The sequence below is a fragment of the Mesoplodon densirostris genome, chromosome 4 (genome assembly GCF_025265405.1).
Source record: "Mesoplodon densirostris isolate mMesDen1 chromosome 4, mMesDen1 primary haplotype, whole genome shotgun sequence".
Classification (NCBI taxonomy): domain Eukaryota; kingdom Metazoa; phylum Chordata; class Mammalia; order Artiodactyla; family Ziphiidae; genus Mesoplodon; species Mesoplodon densirostris.
Window position 1 is genome coordinate 117,537,518 of NC_082664.1, and position 16,720 is coordinate 117,554,237.

General features: G+C 37.8%; 1 protein-coding gene across 10 annotated transcripts in view; it reads right to left on the reverse strand.

Annotated features, from left to right (window-relative positions):
• SCAPER (S-phase cyclin A associated protein in the ER) overlaps positions 1–16,720 on the reverse strand; it is a 498,644-nt gene that overhangs the window by 72,812 nt on the left and 409,112 nt on the right. For all 10 annotated transcript variants that reach the window (XM_060096948.1, XM_060096953.1, XM_060096954.1 and 7 more), the window contains one exon: positions 3,732–3,964. In XM_060096948.1, the coding sequence (XP_059952931.1) occupies positions 3,732–3,964 (233 nt within the window). The remainder of the gene's footprint in view (positions 1–3,731; positions 3,965–16,720) is intronic.

Here is a 16,720-nt window from a genome sequence, read left to right on the forward strand (position 1 = left end):
AAGAATGAAACTGGACTCCTACCTTACACCATTCCCAAAAAAAGAACTCAAAATGTATGAAAGATTTAAATGTAAGACCTGAAACCATGAAACTCCTAGAAGAAATCATAGAGGAAAAAACTTGACATTGGTCTTGGCAATATTGTTTTGGATATGACACCAAAAGCACAAGCAACTGAAGCAAAATAAACAAGTGGGACTACTTCAAACTTAAAAACTTCTGCACAGCAAAAGAAACAATCAAAAAAATGAAAAGGTGACCTGCAGAACAGGAGAAAACATTTGCAAAACATATACTGGATAAGGGGTTAATGTTCAAAAAAATAAGGAACTCCTACAATTCAATGGTAAAAACACAAATAATCCAATTAAAAAATGGGCAAAGGACCTGAATAGACAGTTTTCCAAAGAACATATACAAATGGCCAATAGGCATAGGAAAAGATGTTCAACATCACTAATCATCAGGGATATGCAAATTAAAACCACAACGAGATACCACCTCACACCTGTTACAATGGCTATTATCAAAAAAAAAAACAAAAACACAAAACCAAAAAGCCCCCAAAACCAAGAGATAATATTGGCAAGGATGTGGAGAGAAAAGTGAACCTTTGTACACTGTTGGTGGGAAAGTATATTTGTAAAGCCACTATGAAAAACTATGCAGTTCTTCAAAAGATTAAAAACAGAACCACCATATGATCTATCAATTCCACTTCTGGGTATATATCTGAAGGAAGTGAATCACTATCTTGAAGAGATACTTGCATTCCCATGTTCACTGCAGCATTATCCAGAATAGCCAAGACATGGAGACAAAGTGTCCATCAACAGATGAATGGATAAAGAGAAGTGGTAAATACACACACACACACACACACACATATATACACACACACACATATATACACACACAATGAAATATTATTCAGCCATAAAAAATAAGGAAATCCTGCAATTTGTGACAATATGGGTGGCCATATAAGGCATTATGCTAAGTGAAATAAGTCAGACAGTAAAGGATAAATCCTGTATGTTCTCACTTACATGTAGAAACTAAATGAGCTGAACTCACAGAAACAGACAGTAGAATGGTGGTTGCCAGAGGCTGGGGTGGAGTGTTGGGGAAATGGGGAGATGTTGGTCAAAGGGTAAAAACTTCCATTTATAAGATGAATAAGTTCTGGGCATGTAACGTACAACATGGTGACTAAAAATAACAATACTGTATTACATACTTGAAAGTTGCTAAGAGAGTAGCTATTAAATGTTTCAACACACACACACACACACACGGTAATTATGTAAGCTGATGGGAGGTGTTAATGAACATTACTGTGGCAATCATTTTGCAATATATATGTGTATCAAATCATCATGTTGTACAACTTAAACTTACACAATGTTGTATGTCACCCATATCTCAGTAAAGCTGGGAAAAAACAGAATTGCAGAGCTTCAGGATTGATGCATTTCCTGAGCAAATTTCAAACGAGTGTTTTTTCAAATTGCAATCTGCTTCTATCCTACACATAATACTGCTTTCCTAGAACTATGCTAAACACTTGACACTGACAATATTTGCATCTTATAGAAAAAATAATTCTGATGTTTGATAGCTGAAAGATATTATTTGGATATTCTGTTAAAGGTTTTTTTTTTATTTGTTTTTTTTTATCCCAGGACCTTGTGAAGTGTCTGGCACAAAGTGAGTACAAGTGATCATATTTTGAGGTGATAAATATTTGAGGAGCCCTTAGATCTAGAAACTTGACTAAACCATGTAAAATAATGAGAATAAACACTGTTATTACCTCATCTTGGTTAGACACCCTCTTGCCTCTTCTATGCCAGATAAGGAGAGAACAGGGACATATGTCAGGGTGATGTGCCCTGTTCCAGCTCTACCTTAGGGGTACAGGTCAGAAAATAGTGCCAAAGACTGTGTTGGAACGCTTTCCTCACAACTTTACAATGCTAGAGATATAAACTGACAAAAAATGCACAGGTTGTAGCAGGGAGTGGTGTGAGATTTCCTGTCACTTCATATTTGAGAAGGTGAAAAAGAAAGCATGAAAGTAGTTAAACATGTTGTTTGCTTCATTAAGAAGATCTGAGATAAGGTTTGTGGTTCTACATATAGGGATCATCAAGCCAGACTACAATGCATTATCTACAAGAAAACAATATTTACCAAAAGTGGTTCAAGTCAGATAAAGAGTGGCATGGTTTTGTACTGAAGTACTGTAATTGTCAATCACCCTTTTTAAGTTACATGACTTATTTGGTTTGGCAGATTACCACTGTTATTTTTTTCCCCAATAACCTTCTTGTTTTTACAAAGGATCTAGTAACTATAATAATATATGTAAAAATGTAGGTACTTTCTCCCGGAAGGCCGACCAGAATTGCATTGAAGCACTTGGCTGGACCTTCTGCCTCATCACAGCTGAGGCATGTGGCTAAGCTGTCTGGATGACAAGAATGCAGGGTTGCTGCATCACAGAGTAGCCCAAGGGAGAATGCTGGGGCTGAATGGCATTCATCAGCAAAGAGGGCCAGGTTCTACAACGACCAAAAGGACATGGGGAAATTGAATGGGATCAAGCAACTGAGAGAAAGGCCAGGGAGGGTCAAAGTCAAGTGCTGTATGATAAATGGTTGTGGACCCAAAGGGCCTAGTACTCTCTAGCAATAAATATGCCTGGGGAAAGAGGGCAGGCAGATGGAAGGGACAAGTTAACAAAGTAATCAAGGGTAAGAAAGATACTGAATGAAACAACTGTTTTCAAGAAAGCACTACAAGAGACCAGTGTAAAATTTATGAACTGTGAAAGAAGCAAATGCAGAAGAGGGCATTCTCTTTCTCCTATGAACCTACTATAAGCTTCAGAGAGTAACAAATTGCATGGGTTTTGGAAGTCAGAGATCAGTGCAGATCACAGAGGAGTTTCTGATAGGTGGGACAGGTAATTGATTAACACCAGATGGAACCCTGTTGGGAAATTAAATGTCCTACCTGATTCCAGATTCATGAGGGAAAAAGAATTCAGACGTCAAAGTAGGAATAAATTTCCCAGGAGAGAAGGTGACCTTGGAAGGAAGCAGGGTTGACCTTGAACAGGTGTTAGGAATTGCCACATTTGTGTAGTGGAAAACATACAGCTGTTGGGAGTACAGCTAGACCTGAGTTCCAGTCTCAACTCTCCTACTTAACTTTTAAAGTTATTCAGTACATAACCTTGGGCAAACCACTTAACCTCACTGAGCAATTTCCTTACCTACAAAGTGTGTATTAGAAATCCTACACTTATAGGGCTGTAAAGCCTCTACTACAGTACCTTACATATAATGGGTGCTCCATAAATGATAGCTATTATTGCTGTTTTAAATCTGAACCAAATTTATAACCAGAGATGACCTGAGATAGGGAAATTCTTAGAAATTCTTTGAGTTGGAAAGAGTTGACAGCAAAAAAAGTTATAAAAAGCTTGGACACTACCTATTCTAATATCAAATATCTAAATATCAAGAAAGACAAATGAGCTCTAATTGTAATGCTTTTCATTAATAGGATTTTCCTGCTCTCTAAAAAATGTGGTATATTTTGTATTAGGAATTTGTGGATGGTGTGAGAAAGATTGCCATCACATGGGCCCTGAGACTTAAATTATTTTAATATATATTTTTTAACAAAAAAGACAGTTTTAAGAAATCTAGAAATTTACCTGATGAGGTCCTGAACTCGACTGTTAAAAGCATCACCTTGTGAGGGTTTGCTTTTCATTTCCTGTGTTGATATTTTTGGTGTAATTGGCTGGCTGTTTCCATCTGGTCGATTGGCAATCAGGCAGCCAAAAACCACAGCGCTGACTTTGAGAAGTCCAGTTGTCAAGCCTTCGAAAACTTGCTTATTTGTATTTCTTCCCAAAATAGCATTATTTTCATCTGGAACATAAACCTAGATGGAAAAAAAAATACAGTAATTGTGTTTCAATAAAACCACCAAAAATGAACAGAGATTATATGGAAAATTTCTGGAATCAGAAATAACTTTGAAATTCTAGAGGTGCCATTTGAATGTTTGAGTATTGGTTCTAAGGTCAGATTGTCGAGTTCAAATCTCAGCTTTGCGCCCACTAGCTGGGTGACCTTGGATAGGTTGTTTCTTCCAAGCTTCAATTTTCTCATTTATAAAACATGGATAATGACATTACCTATAACATAGGGTTCTTGTGAGGATTAAATGAGCTAATAACATAAAATGCTTAGCTCGTGCCTATGTGCATAATAAGCACTCAATAAATATTAGTTATTCAATTGAATAAAGTATATTACAAATTTGTATAAACTCAGAAAACAAACCAGTTGTTAAACTGATAGCACTGTTTCTTGTTAAAGTGAATTTTTAAAATATTTAATCTAAATTCCTCTCTTAGGAAAAAATTTGCATTTCTTATTACAAAATGGTAAAATAGTTTTTTGCCTAATACATAGGGTCATATTGAGCTCTGTTTATTTATGGTTTACAGGAAGTAATATGCCTGTTAAAAGCTGGACAAGGAGTCAGAACCTGGGCTTGGGTTCTGGCCTTGCAGCTATATGATCTTAGACATGTTCCTTAACCTTTCTGTGTCTCAGTTTCCGCAACTGTTAAATGAGGATAATCTTAGTATCTAATGAATCAACATATGTAAATTCTTAGAACAATGTTTGGCACATAGGTAAGTCCTAGAGAAGTGCCATCTGCTACTGTAACTGCTACTCTTACTGTGATTCCTACTATTACCAGGAGTAAATACTACTGTGTATGAACATCAGCTCTCGCAGAGAGGATGACTAGAAATACAGTGGCTAGATACATAATTACCAGGCTAGATACATAATTACCAGTGGCTAGATACATAATTATTCTGCCTTGGCATGTGATGCTGGCTACAGAAGGGTTCACTCTTCCCACAGAGAAGAGGGGCTCCTGAAGGCCTCACTACCAAGAAAGGGGCAGAGACAAGAAGCTAAAGGTGGGGAGGAAGGAAGTTTGGACATGGAATCAGATAGCACTGTAGTTAAGTTCCAGTTCCTCCTCCAGCACGTCACATGACTGTATGTAAATACTTCACATTTCCAAGCTTTGGGTTCTGTATCTGTCTACCTGCTAGGACTACCATGAAGTTCAAATAAGATGACGAATGGGAAATCACTTGGTAAATTATTACCAATAACTTTACAAACGCACTTATCTAGTAACAACTAGTCTTTGCCTCATTCTCATTCTTTATCTGCACCAGTTCTATCAAAAGATAGAGGAATAAATGATCACTAGGATTCAAAAGGAAGATCTTCATAAACACAAGCAAATATCCCCTCCATTGTTTATTGTTGTTGTTCATTTAGACATTCCATGAAAGTTACTTTTCTGAGAATAGGCTTGTTTAAGACTGTTGACCATCGCTAACCACTGAGCCATTCCTAAGCCAAAGTAATTACAGTAGGATCTTTCTGCAGTATGTGCTGATGGAAGTTCCCTTTGAAACTCTATAAAACAGTCACAGAGCTTCTTCAAGCTGTGACTAGCATAATCTAGCCTATCCCAATACAGAAGGTGGTATTAGGAGTTGCGTTTGAATCAAGAATTTCTGTATAAGTCAGGATAAGCTAGGTTATGCTGCAGTGAAAAATTCCTCAAAAATTTCAGTGGTTTCAAACAATAAAGCTTTATTTTTCATTCAAATGACATGTTCATCTGAGACTGGCTGGGGCTCCTGTTGTCTTTACTTCGAAGTCTAGGTGACAAAGCAACCATCATTTAGAGCAACAATGCCCAACAGAACTTTCTAAAATGATTGAAATGTTTCAATCTATACTGTTGTATATCTGCACTTGTCACATGTGGATAATGAGTACTTCAAATGTAGTTAGTTAGACATGGGACTGAATTTTTTATTTTAGTTAATTTAAATTTAAATAGTGGCTAGTGTATTGAACAGTACAGAGGACTGTAGGTCACAGTGGCAGAGAGCAAAAAATATCTCTGGAGGGTCTTGTGTCAACATTAAATGAGCTGCCTGGAAATGACACATCACTTTTGCTAACGACTTATTGGCCAAAACGAATCACATAGTCCAATTCAACCACAAGGGAGACAAGAAACGTCATTCTACTATGTACTTGGTAAGAGGGGGAGAATCAGAACATCTGGTCCACAGCACTACCGACAGCATAATATTGTTTCTTCCACTATGACTATACAAATATTATTCACAGTTAAGCTATTTAGTAAATGATTACATTTACTTTCTTGTACAAATTTTTGGTTTCACTCAGATGTTGAATTTCTTATGTATGTATCACTAGTTCATTGTCAATCTTTCTGGTTAAAATGGAATTTCCTCTCAAGTTCAAACACATCAGGGATTGTTGATTCTTCTTCTCCCTCCAATGGAGACAAATTGTCCTGCAACTGCCATCCTCCTGCTCTAATCTGGACTGGTTGCTCTCTAGGCATACTATACAGCTCTCATTTTGAGATGCCCTTCATCTTCATCCAAAGAATTCCTTCCACCCCCACCCCCCGACCCTGAGTTAGATTCCTTTATTTCTTGAATTCCAAACAACTTCCAAAGAAAGGGTGCATGGGAGGAAAAATTTTGAGACCTTTTATGTCTGAAAGTATATTTATTTCATCCTTATACTTGACTGACAGTTTGGATGGATATAGAATTCTTGGTTGGAACTAATATTGGTTGGAACTAATTTTCTTTCAGAGTTTTTTTTTTTAAATAAATTTTTTAATTTATTCATTTATTTTTGGCTGCATTGGGTCTTCATTGTTGCGCGTGGGCTTTCTCTAGTTGTGGCGAGTGGGGGCTACTCTTCATTGTGGTGCGTGGGCTTCTCACTGTGGTGGCTTGCCTTGCTGTGGAGCACGGGCTCTAGGTGCGCAGGTTCAGTAGTTGTGGCTCGTGGGCTCTAGAGCGCAGGCTCAGTAGTTGTGGCACACAGGCTTAGTTGCTCCGTGGCATGTGGGATCTTCCCAGACCAGGGCTCAAACCCTGCATTGGCAGGCAGATTCTTAACCACTGTGCCACCAGGGGAGTCCCTCTTTCAGAGTTTTTAAGGACTGCCCCATTGTTTCCTACTTTAAGTACTGTTCTTCAGAAGTCCAATTAATTCCTAACGTTTTTGTACATGTCCTATTTTGTCCTCTCTGGAAACTTTTAGGCACTTCTTACCCCTGATTTCTTCTGTCATGGTATAGGTCTTCCTTCATTTTTTGTTCAAAAACTCAGTGGTATTTTCAATCTGAAAGTCATGTGTTTCACTTCTGAAGGTATCTCTTGTATTACTTCTTTGCTAATTTCCTCTCATTTATTTTCTGTGTTGGATTTTGGTCCTGAACTGAGTCTTGAATTTTCTTGTATTTTTTTCTTCTGCTTTTCATATCTTTTTACTTTGTCCTACTTCTTAGGCAAGTTCCTTAACTTTATTTTCCAGTCCTTCTGCTGAATTTTTCATTTCATCAATTGTATTTTTTTTTTTTTGCGGTACGCGGGCTTCTCACTGTTGTGGCCTCTCCCGTTGTGGAGCACAGGCTCCAGATGCGCAGGCTCAGCGGCCACAGCTCACAGGCCCAGCCGCTCCGTGACATGTGGGATCTTCCCGGACTGGGGCACGAACCCGTGTCCCCTGCATTGGCAGGCGGACTCTCAACCACTGTGCCACCAGGGAAGCCCCATCAATTGTATTTTTAATTTTCAGGAGTTCTTTTGGGCTCCCTGTTTTGTTTTTACAGTACTTTGTTTTTGCTTCATGGCTGCAATATTTTCTCATCTCTGTGAAATTCTAATTTTTAAAGATATTCTTTTGTTTCCTGCATGGTCTTTGTTTCCTTTGAGTTCTTTCTTTGTATTTCAGGTTGTAGGCTTTCCTTAAATATGTGGTAATCTGGGGATTTCTGTCCATACTTAAGATTAATGCATAGATGGATTTCAGTGTTTCACAATCTAGATCTAATCACAAGCTGGATACAAAGTCAGCATGAGGGGCTTCAATTTGGATGACTAAGCAGAGACCCAGCTGGGGAATCCCAACTGTCAATATTTGTAGGTCTATTCTCCTGGGACAGTTAGTGTCACAAGAATGGAATCCTATGCCCTCTAAGCCTAGAGTATATGACATAGCCTGCTCATTTTCTCAGAGGTTCATAGAAGAAGGGGCTGAGTGTCTCAGTGTTTAAGGAACAGATTTTCACTTAATCATTTTGTTTTTGTATGATTTCTGTATGGCTGTACCTGGTGTCCCCATGTCCTGAGTAACTTTGGTTCAACCTCTTGTCTTCTGCCAGTGTTTGGGGAGGGGCATTCACTTGGCTGTACATGTAGCAGATGGGATCTAGGGCATCTGAACTGCCTCTTATTTAGACTTTCAACCAATCCTCCTCTTTCCAGCCCTACTTGTACCCTCATTTTCTGAGATACTTGGGAACTCTAATTTTTGAGCCTTCTGGGGTTACGTGGCACAGGTTTTCTTCTGGTAGTAAGACCTCCTGCTAATTGAGGTTTTAGCTTTTAGGCAACTATTTTTCAGTCATCTGCTTTCCAGATTAAAACATACTTGCTTTCCTTTCCTTCCCATTCTCTTTGTCGTTGAGGGGTTAGAATTTTATCTGTTTATCTATTTACTATAATATTAGTGGGGGCCTCCAGAGAGAGAGAATGTAACTTGTGTGTTCAATTGGCCACATTTAAAAATTAACTCAATAAATCACCTAAAGACACAAGTTTCTTTTTCTTTTACAAACTACAGAAAGAAAATGAGAAACACATTTCTGGGTAATGTCAGGGTTCTTCATACATCACAGATTTTCATATTCCTTTCTTTTCAAAAACCTTGTACTGATATTAAGTATTTCAAATAAAACACTACACATGTGCATTTAGCAATCTTTCATTTCTCTACAAGTATTTTATCCAATAATTGCATCTTTTAAGAATATAGTTGAGAATCACAAAGACATTAAAGACTTCTGAGATGCCCAAATTAGTGTCATTTATTTAATCACCTGTTCATCTAACATTTGAATATCTACTACATCCATGGTCAAAGGAATAAAGTGATGCTCTGCTTATTCTAAGGATCATTTAGACCCTGTATACTTTGATTTTACAAGTAAGTGTAGAAAGCTGTGGTTTACTGGTTTATAGTAGAACAGAAAGAACAATATAAAAGAGAGAAGTGGTAGCCATTTTAGAGGTAGGCAGTAGCAAAATGTAACACTAATTCTGGAAGCATAAGAAAAAACAGATATAAGAATGCTAAAGGCACTGCAATGTGAGACATGTTATTTTTACTGGACTCACTCATCTTTATTTGCACTGAAATTATTATTTACTATAAATCAGTGTAACTGTTTATGCTCAAAATGACAACCTTAAGATATCAAAAATAAAGCTAAATTATGATCCTTACTTATTTGAGGGGCGGCAAAGAAAAAAGGATGAAAACTAACATTTATCAAGTTTTTCTTCTATGCCAGATACTTAAGCATTTTCCTCATACCATTACATTTAATTTTTGCAGATTAACATATCAAAGTTCAGAGATAGCAAGCAACATGTCCAAGTTTCACAGCTAGTTAATAGAAGAGCTGGGACTTGAACTTGAGTTTATCAGACTCTGAAGCCCATGTGCTTTCTCTTACCCCACACTGACTTCCTCCCACTGGCCATCTCTTCTGCTGAGGATTCTGGAACAACTGTCTCAATTGGAGGGAGGTGAAAACTGATCATGGGCCAAACATTGCCTTTCTGATGTCTCTTCCATTAAAAGCTCTTAATTAGGGCTTCCCTGGTGGCACAGTGGTTGAGAGTCCGCCTGCCGATGCGGGGTACATGGGTTCGCGTCCTGGTCCAGGAGGATCCCACATGCCGCGGAGCGGCTGGGCCTGTGGGCCGTGGCCGCTGAGCCTGCACGTCCGGAGCCTGTGCTCCGCAACGGGAGGGGCCACAACAGTGAGAGTCCCGTGTACCGCAAAAAAAAAAAAAAAAAAAAAAAAAAAAAAAAGCTCTTAATTAATTTGAACTTTATTCTTGACCAAAGGGCATGAAAATATTTTATTTAAAGGTTGTTGGAAAAATTATGGGTGAAATATACTAAACTTATTATTCAGAAACCATAAATGTGGTTCAAGGACCAAATGTTACTTCTTCATCAGCCCCCCCAAAATAAGCTCAATGTAAAGTAAATCAGATATATTTTTATACTTTTCTTATTTTCTCTGTCCACAACTGACAACTTTTGATTTTTCTATTTCATTGGGGCTTTCTGCTTTATTTTAGAAACACCATTTTGGCAATTTTTAATAAAGTAAACAGAAATTGAAAAACTTCTCCAACAATCTGGCAATTATATGAAGAACACTTGTGGCCTGAAGGAGCCAAGCTTGCCATGGTGAACCCTGGGACCTCAGACCTCAGTCTAAAGTCCCTCACTGTACTGAACAGTCTTTTATTTTCTCACTATGGTTTCTTATTTTCCAATAGTCTAAGCCCCTCACCTCATCATATTTTCACCCCAAATTTGTTTTTTTCTCTCTAATTTCCTTATTTAATATTGATCCTTTCACTGCTGAGAATAGAGTTTTCTTTTGCTTGTAACCTTTGGTGAAGTCTTTGTCTCATAAGGACATTATTTTATTTAAACGGTCACAGAAATTCTCCTCATCCATATATATAGATTTTTCTTTTGCTGGTTTAAAATCCTTTTACCACAATGTTTTAAATAGGAAACTGATGTTTCATCTAAGAAAGAATTTCAAAATTGACTGAATTAAAGTATGAAGGGCTTTATCTTCAGTTAGACAAAAGGTTCTTTCTAGTCTTCAAGAATGAGATTTGATAAAGAGAAACTTTAAGGAGAAGGTATCTACACTGTAAAGGATATTCTATTCAGAGCAGTACTCTGCACTGTTGTCTTTTGTCTAGTTGGGTATCACTGTTACTTGCCAGAGGTAAAGTAACTCGTTAACAGCCTGCTCTTTTGGGACACTTAGTAGATGAAATGCACACCTAGAGTTCTGATATACGCTTATAGACTAACACTTGAGTTTGCACTTCCTTCTAACACAGCTGCTGGGCCAAGGGCACACTGCAAGCTGAGGGGCCTGTCCTTTAGGAAAGGTGTGCAAGCAACATCCTCCCTTCCCCCCTGCCTGCTGTCTATTGCACACCTGGCTTACCTGAGTCTGGAACACATTCCATCCTAGGGTGGGTGGTCTGTGGAGGGCAGGGGAAGGTTGCCTTCCCAACATGCAGCAGTGCTTGTAACTACCACCTGCTGGTACGTACCAGGCCTGGCCTGGGAAAAAACAGAGCTTTGTAGCTTTTATCTCTTCTGAATCTGTCACTCCTGAGGCAGAAATCTAAAAACCACAATTGCTCTTCAATGGATGCAAGGTATTTCCTTTAGTATATTTCTTTAGAATACACTGGTGTGGTTATTATCTTACTCTTATAGTAGCAGCAAAGTATAAGTAATTTCATGTAATAATCTTATTTATAAAATTTCTCCTTCCTCTCAAAAAATATTTGGCTTTCTCAAAATTTGCAGATATTTCATATAGTTTTAGATCAAGAAAGAAACTTAGAATCAATTTTTTTCACTTTATATTTGAGGAAATAATGGTCTAGAGGAGAAGGAGATTTTCCTGAGAATGAAGAAACCATCAGGGCTAGAATAAGTACTGTGCTACTTCTCTAAACCTACTCCAAGGAGAAACCCAATATCTATAGGGCTAAGCTCTGAGGCAAAGTGTTTTAGCAAAATTAAATTAAAAGTCATTATCACTTTTAAAAGACGAGCGCATACTCTTTCTTTCCCCCATTACCTCCCACCACCAAAGTAGTTTTGAAAACTTTCTACATTCTTTTTTGCAATCCAGAAAGATGCTTTTATTAGTAGTATAAATCTATCCATCTGTAACATGATTCCATAAGAGAGAAAATTAACTTGGTAATCAGTGGTAATTCTATCCAACTAATTTTCAGTATTGTGAAGTTGGGCTTAAGTATTTTTAAGTTGTAGGGTGTGTTCACAATGGTCAGAATATGAACTAAACTCACTGAGAACCAATACGAGATTGTTTAGAAAGCTCCTGTCAAGTCAATGTCAGAGTATAGGGGAAAAAAAGGGAAAAAAATGTGGAAGGGCTCCAGCATCACACACAGGTTTCCACAGTGCTGGGACCATTTTATTTCCTTAGCTAAATTGTCTTCAGACTACAACAGTCTTTTCACCATTGACATTTTATAAAACATCTATGCTCATGTTGTATTATGTATAAAAATAGAACTCATGAATGATATTTACCCTGATGATTTACTTGGCTTGAAAGCATGAAAAGAAATTACATAGGAATGGCTAATAGTTTTTCAACATTATCTTTTTTAAATTTCACAAACAATATCAAGACAATATTAAAGAGGATGTTGCATTTTATCCCAAATATTATTACCCTTTTTAATATATTTATGCTTTTCAGACTCTGTTTATACATTTTCCAAAATCCTAAATAATATAATTTCAGCAAGCTCTATAGTGCATGCCTTAGTGGTCTTGATGCTTGGAAATTTCTTTGTTACTAATGCTGAATCATATTATTTTTCTGCTCAAAAGATTCCCTGGCTTCTTATCTCCTGCAAAGCTAAAGTCCAAAACCGCATAATGGCCAAAGAGGCCCTTCCTGATCTGTCTACTTCCCCAATTACCTCTCTGAATTCATGTATTACACTTTGTCTGTATGGTTCTTGCTCTTGCTCTGCTATTTCCTCTGCCTAAATACTCTTCTCCCAGGTATCCTCATGATTCATTCCCCTCTTCCTCTAGGTCTCTATTCAAATACCATCTTATCCATAAGCTTTTCCAGACTATCTCTTTAAAAGTTACATTCTTCTCCCCCAAACCCACTTCCCTTTCCTGTTTACTCAGCTTTATTTTTCTCCCATTGCAATGGTCTAAACTAGTATGTATTTCCTCTCTCTCCAAGCTAGAATATAAGCTCCATGAGGGCAAGATTTTGTTTTGTTCAATTCTCTGATCCTGGTGCCTAAAACAACACTGGCTATATAGGGTGTTAAAATAAATATCTTATTGAATGCACCTAGATATTGATTTTCAATTTTAAAAACCCAATTATTGTAACATATTCAGAAGTTCTAAGTTAAAAATAAAACCAGCACTTAAGGGACTTCCCTGGTGGTCCAGTGGTAAAGAATCTGCCTTCCAACTGCTGGGGACGTGGGTTTGATCCCTGGTCAGGGAAATAGGATCCCACATGCCATGTGGCAACATAGCCCATGTGCCACAACTACTGAGCTCACACGCCTCAACAAGAAAGCCCGAGTGCTGCAAACTACAGAGCCCACACACCCTGGAGTCTGTGCACCACAACTAGAGAGAGAAAAGCCTGCACACCACAACTAGAGAGAAGCCCATGCACCACAACAAAAGATCCCACATGCCTCAACGAGGATTGTAAATGCCACAACTGAGACCTGATGCAGCCAAAGAAAGAAAGGAAAGAAAGAATAAACACATGACATTCACAGAAAGATAGACAAGATGAGAAGGCAGAGGGCTATGTTCGAGATGAAGGAACAAGATAAAACCCCAGAAAAACAACTAAATGAAGTGAAGATAGGCAACCTTCCAGAAAAAGAATTCAGAATAATAGTGAAGATGATCCAGGACCTTGGAAAAAGAATGGAGGCAAAGATCGAGAAGATGCAAGAAATGTTTAACAAAGACCTAGAAGAATTAAAGAAGAAACAGAGAGATGAACAATACAATAACTGAAATGAAAAATACACTAGAAGGAATCAATAGCAGAATAACAGGCAGAAGAACGGATAAGTGACCTGGAAGACAGAATGGTGGAATTCACTGCCGTGGAACAGAATAAAGAAAAAAGAATGAAAAGAAATGAAGACAGCTTAAGAGACCTCGGGACAACATTAATGCAACAACATTCGCATTGTAGGGGTCCCAGAAGGAGAAGACAGAGAGAAAGGACCTGAGAAAATATTTGAAGAGATTATAGTCGAAAACTTCCCTAACATGGGAAAGGAAATAGCCACCCAAGTCCAGGAAGCGCAGAGAGTCCCATACAGGATAAACCCAAGGAGAAACATGCTGAGACACACAGCAATCAAATTGGCAAAAATTAAAGACAAAGAAAAATTATTGAAAGCAGCAGGGGAAAAACAACAAATAACATACAAGGGAACTCCCATAAGGTTAACAACTGATTTCTCAGCAGAAACTCTACAAGCCAGAAGGGAGTGGCAAGACATATTTAAAGTGATGAAAGGGAAGAACCTACAACCAAGATTACTCCACCCGTCAAGGATCTCATTCAGATTCCGTGGAGAAATCAAAAGCTTTACAGACAAGCAAAAGTTAAGAGAATTCAGCACCACCAAACCAGCTCTACAACAAATGCTAAAGGAACTTCTCTAAGTGGGAAACACAAGAGAACAAAAGGACCTACAAAACCAAACCCAAAACAATTAAGAAAATGGTGATAGGAACATACATATTGATAATTACCTTAAACATGAATGGATTAAATGCTCCAAGCAAAAGACACAGGCTCGCTGAATGGATACAAACACAAGAACCATTTATATGCTGTCTATAAGAGACCCACTTCAGACCCAGGGACACATACGGACTGAAAGTGAGGGGATGGAAAAAGATATTCCATGCAAATGGAAATCAAAAGAAAGCTGGAGTAGCAATACTCTTATCAGATAAAATAGACTTTAAAATAAAGAATGTTACAGGAGACAAGGAAGGACACTACATAATGATCAAGGGATCAATCCAAGAAGAAGATATAACAATTATAAATATATATGCACCCAACACAGGAGCACCTCAATACATAAGGCAACTGCTAACTGCTATAAAAAGGAAATTGACAGTAACACAATAATAGTGGGGACTTTAACACCTCACTTACACCAATGGACAGATCATCCAAAATGAAAATTAATAAGGAAACACAAGTTTTAAATGATACAACAGACCAGATAGATTTAATTGATATTTATAGGACATTCTATCCAAAAACAGCAGATTACACTTTTTTCTCAAGTGTGCATGGAACATTCTCCAGGATTGATCATATCTTGGGTTACGAATCAAGCCTCAGGAAATTTAAGAAAATTGAAGTCATATCAAGCATCCTTTCTGACCACAATGCTATGAGATTAGAAATCAATTACAGGGAAGAAAACGTAAAAAACACAAACACGTGCAGGCTAAACAATACGTTACTAAATAACCAAGAGATCACTGAAGAAATCAAAGAAGAAATCAAAAAATACCTAGAGACAAATGACAATGAAAACATGACAATCCAAAACTTATGGGATGAAGCAAAAGCAGTTTTAAGAGGGAAGTTTATAGCAATACAATCCTACCTCAAGAAACAACAAACACCTCAAATAAACAATCTAACTGTACACCTAAAAGAACTAGAGAAAGAAGAACAAACAAAACCCAAAGTTAGTAGAAGGAAAGAAATCATAAAGATCAGAGCAGAAATAAATGAAATAGAAACAAAGAAAACAAAGATCAATAAAATAGCAAAGATCAATAAAACTAAAAGCTGGTTCTTTGAGAAGATAAACAAAATTGATAAACCTTTAGCCAGACTCATCGAGAAAAAGAGGGAGAGGACTCAAATCATTAAAATTAGGGCCTCCCTGGTGGCGCAAGTGGTTGAGAGTCCGCCTGCCGATGCAGGGGATACGGGTTCGTGCCCCGGTCTAGAAGGATCCCATATGCCGCGGAGCGGCTGGGCCCGTGAGCCATGGCCGCTGAGCCTGCGCGTCCGGAGCCTGCGCGTCCAGAGCCTGTGCTCCGCAACGGGGGAGGCCACAACAGTGAGAGGCCCGCATACCGCAAAAAAAAAAAAAAAAAAAAAAAAAAAAAAAAAAATCATTAAAATTAGAAATGAAAAAGGAGAAATTACAACAGACACTGCAGAAATACAAAGCATCCTAAGAGACTACTACAAACAACTCTATGCCAATAAAATGGACAACCTGGAAGAAATGAACAAATTACTGGAAAGGTATAACCTTTCAAGTCTGAACCAGGAAGAAATAGAAAATACGAACAAACCAATCACAAGTAATGAAATTGAAACTGTGATTAAAAATCTTCCAACAAACAAAAGTCCAGGACCAGATGGCTTCACAGGTGAATTCTATCAAACATTTAGAGAAGAGCTAACACCCATCCTTCTCAAACTCTTCCAAAAAATTACAGAGGCAGGAACACTCCCAAACTCATTCCATGAGGCCACCATCACCCTGATACCAAAACCAGACAAAGACACTACAAAAAAAAATTACAGACCAATATCACTGATGAATATAGATGCAAAAATCCTCAACAAAATAGTAGCAAACAGAATTCAACAACACATTAAAAGGATCACACACTATGACCAAGTGGGATATATCCCAGGGATGCAAGGATTCTTCAATATACACACATCAATCAATATGATACACCATATTAACAAACTGAAGAATAAAAACCATATGCTCATCTCAATAGGTGCAGAAAAAGCTTTTGACAAAATTCAACACCCATGTATGATAAAAACTCTCCAGAAAGTGGGCATAGAGGGAACCTACTGCAACAT